Genomic DNA, 3,794 nt, shown 5'->3' with positions numbered 1-3,794 from the left:
GAATCCAAATACCTTTGCTCTACCTTTGACGACGATATTTCAGATCGTACAGCGTCAACTGATTTTGTTAATTTATGATTTCCCCTGTCAATTTACAATTTCACTTGTAAATTAACATTGTGCACAGTAAGCACTTACTTGAACAAAAAATAGTTTTGGTTTTCCCGCCAGTGATGGACAACGATCCGCAGTAAATTGCTTCCACATCGACTTGAAATTGTATGAATAGTCATTCGCCAACAAAACTCCGCTGTTGTTACCATGGCTGAGGATAGTAATGCAGAGGCAGTCGTCTTGAGAAAAGTCGTGTTCCCTTACTAAAAGAAAAGGCAATAAAAGGTTGCGATTACTTGTTGTCAAATATGCTCGAAGTCGGAAACCGCGCCCGGCTTGTAAACGTACATATTTTTAGGATATCAAAAATACTCTTCAATGGTTGGTCTTCGAGCACACAAATACTATGAATGTCAAAGCCTAGACCAAGAAATGTCTGTACAAGCTCGTCCACGTCAAGCTCAGTACCAAAACGTGTAGCATGTTTTCTAACCCTCTTTTGGTTTAAAACGACTGCAATTCCACGCCGACGATGGGACATATTGTACTCTTCAGAATATTTCCCAATCCCGGTATCTCTAAAACACAAGAGCACTTTGACATAATCTGAGAGGTTGTTGTCTGCGTTTTCTTTCAGATGCAGATGCAGAATATATTGTACTATATCTTAATACTGCTTCAGTATTCCAATTCATTTGTGTCCTTATGCAACTTACGTTGGTTGAGCAAAAAGGAGCGCATCCGTAGTATCACTGCTGTGCCTCGCGCGGCCTACGTGTTCTGCACTAGGCTCTGCATATGGGGCTTGGCCTTTATAAACCATTAAATAGTCAGTCCGCATCCGGATTTCAATTCTATATTTGATATACGTGCATACCTGTTATGAAAGTATCTGTAGTAGGCGACAAACCACGCAGTCGGTTGATCGTTTCTGGCAGATCATGGTAAACGCTCGACCCGTTCTCCGCTGGACTGCGCTTGCCTATAGGCATGACCATGCTTTGCCTCCTCTGCAGCCATTTGGCAAACCCTAGTGCGTCCACGTCCAATCTTTCTTGGGCGTGATCCTGGACTCTGCACTCGTTGCGGGCCATAAACCGGCAAGTCGAGCACCAGTTTAACTCCAGATCGTGGCGCTGGGTTGTGCACTGGTCGCTCGCTATGGCCCGGCAATTTGAGCACCAGCGCAAGCCCAATGCGTGGCCGTGGTCAATGCACATGCCACGTGCCATACCCTCGCAAGTCGAGCACCAGCGCAACCTAAGAACGTGACCCTCGTCCATGCACTGGTCGCGCGCCATGGCCCGGCAAGTCGAGCACAAGCGCAAGATGAGAGCGTGTTTCTGGGAAGTGCACTCAACCCGTGCCGTGGCCCAGCAAGTCAAGCACCAGTACAAGCAGAGAGCGTAGCCGTGCCCAATGCACTCGTCGCCCCCAGTCTCAGTAGCTTGGCCCGTCGTGGGCTCAAAGTCGACTTCACTGTTGGTTGTGTTGGAAACGCCCATGGTCCCTTGGTGCCCCCTTTGGAGCTAGGCCCAGGCGACCAAATGAGAGTCGTCTATGTCCACTCTGGCTCTGATGTAGCCCACGCACTCGGTGCACGTCTCGGCCTGGCAGGTCAAGCACAAGTCATTGCCTACACACCGGGGGGATGTGGGGGCGAAGCAACGAGGTAACTTACTGAAGTAGCGCAGGCAGTCTCCCGCTTGCATGCTGCGACTTCTCGACACGATGCAGGCAGACAAAACACTAGCAGGTTAGCTTACAGTCTTCGCGAATTCGAAGATTAGTGTGCACCAGATAAACAGTGAGTCAGATTAGTCGTACTGTATCTTTAAGACACCTGTCATTGGTCGTGTGGAACAGGAAAAGTTTCGATGGAAGGTGTTGTTGGGTGTTGTACATTTACAATTTAAAATGACAAGACAATATATTTTGTACAAAATATTGTATTATGTACAAAATATGTTGTACATTCACATCATCACACTCTTTCTTTGCTAGTCAATGGATTTCAAGTCGATACGCAGGACTTGAAAAATTTACAATTTTGAGTCGTTGTCCGACATTCGCTATGGAAACTTTTCTCGTAATCTCTTTACAACAGTATTGTGGAGCAATATTTTGTCACATTGAAGAGGGCCTCTTTTTTCCTCTTCTCGAGATAGCCAGATAGCCCCCAGAGTCATGCAGCCGGCAGGCATCGGCCATGAGAGTAGTGCTTTATGGAGAGGCAACGAAACGCGCCCTGGTGCTGTACATGGCAAAGTATTTTGCCAGTTTTCTGGGTGATGCGGCCACTTATCATGACGCGAATTGTATCGTTCGTTCAAGAAGTGTCTTCTCTATGACTCTTTAAAATTGGAAATTCCTCCGACCAGCCGAAGTTTGTCAAACGCCCAGGAACTGCGCTGCAGTACTGATTCGGCCACCTGCTGCCTCGGTTGGGGTGGCGGAGCGTAGCAGCAGAAAGTCCAAAATCGCGTTTCTGATAACGCGAGAGGATAAAAAGGCCCAGAGGACGATTTGTCTCATCATATACGGAGGGATTTCATTCCACGATCTGCACTTTTTTCCAAATTTCCATTGTTTTTACGGTGATTTTAAAATTCCGCAGTTACGCTCCTCCACCCCGACCGCGGTAGCAGGTGGCCGAATAAGCGCTGCAGCGCCGTTTCAAGGTGTTTTCCGAACTTCGGCTGGTCGGCGGAAGTTCTAATTTTGAAGGGCCAAAGAAAAGACACTTCTTGAACGAACGATACCTTCCGCGTCATGAGTGGCCGCACCGCCCAGAAAACTGACAAAATATTCTGCCACGTACAGCAGCAGGGGCGTTTCGTTGCCTCTTCATAAAGCACCACTCTCATGCATCGGCTGCCCACTTGGCGTGCGAAAGTGAAAGGGGGATGAAAAAGAGCTATGGACCGCGAAGCGAGCTTCTCATTCCCGGTACCGCTTTCGGACGACAAGTGGAAAGCGGGCATCTAACGCCTGCCTGCTGCAGTGATCTGACAGCCCTCGTGGGGCCCTAAATTCCTTTCTTTTTATTTGGTATTTTTTTATTATTTTCCTTGGAAATACTCCGGACGATACTTTTTGTTGTCTGAATATACTTTCTATTATTGAGTTCTACCCTCCAGACCATTTTCTCACCTGAGCAGCCACTGGCAAACATCCTCGGATACATTTTATTAGGTAATTTAGCGGAAACTGAGAAATTAGACTGCTTCAGAGAGATCTAATCTGTCAACCGTAATAGTAGACTATGGGCCCAAGATTTTTAAAATACCAATGACAGACTGAACAAAAAAATAGCAAAATAATTGATAAAAATTGATTGCTGAGTCTTTTGAGATGGACTTAGTTTTGAGTTCGACAATCACTGGGGACAATTTTTAAATTTTTTTTCTAATTATTTGACTATACTTTAAGAAAGACCAAAAAATGGTTCGAAATCAGAGATTAGGTGTCTTTAGGCCCTTGCCCTTATAACGTTCCATTACATGCCTGCGCGCTTCACGAGTGAAAACGCGTTTTCACAAATCCTAACATACGCGTGTGGTCCACCGTGGGCAAGATAAAGGAAAACCGTGCTCTACATCGTGAGCCTTGGTGAGTGTGCGTCTGTGTTCATCGGAATAGCGGTGAGAAGTGTGACTGTGTGTGGCTGTTCGCTGATTTATGTGTGTGGGGCCCGCGCCTTCACTCACTGCCACATTCACACACGCAACGCACACGAT

General features: G+C 46.7%; 1 protein-coding gene across 3 annotated transcripts in view; it reads right to left on the bottom strand.

Annotated features, from left to right (window-relative positions):
- LOC113216828 (uncharacterized) overlaps positions 1-1,849 on the bottom strand; it is a 7,641-nt gene extending 5,792 nt beyond the window's left edge. Inside the window, exons 1-5 of one of the 3 annotated variants that reach the window (XM_052271208.1) lie at positions 1,736-1,849; positions 932-1,664; positions 771-864; positions 403-632; positions 139-317 (exon numbers count right to left, since the gene is read on the bottom strand). In XM_052271208.1, the coding sequence (XP_052127168.1) occupies positions 139-317; positions 403-632; positions 771-864; positions 932-1,559 (1,131 nt within the window). In that variant the 5' untranslated portion in view covers positions 1,560-1,664; positions 1,736-1,849. Of the gene's footprint in view, positions 1-138; positions 318-402; positions 633-770; positions 865-931; positions 1,682-1,735 lie in introns of those variants that run through there. The other 2 variants (XR_008011582.1, XM_052271207.1) reach the window with 2 other exon arrangements.
- Positions 1,850-3,794: the final 1,945 nt, after the last annotated feature.

This window comes from Frankliniella occidentalis, unplaced genomic scaffold (assembly GCF_000697945.3).
Source record: "Frankliniella occidentalis isolate FOCC.00 unplaced genomic scaffold, Focc_3.1 Scaffold153, whole genome shotgun sequence".
Taxonomy (NCBI): Eukaryota; Metazoa; Arthropoda; class Insecta; order Thysanoptera; family Thripidae; genus Frankliniella; species Frankliniella occidentalis.
This window is presented reverse-complemented; position numbering and strand designations above follow the sequence as displayed.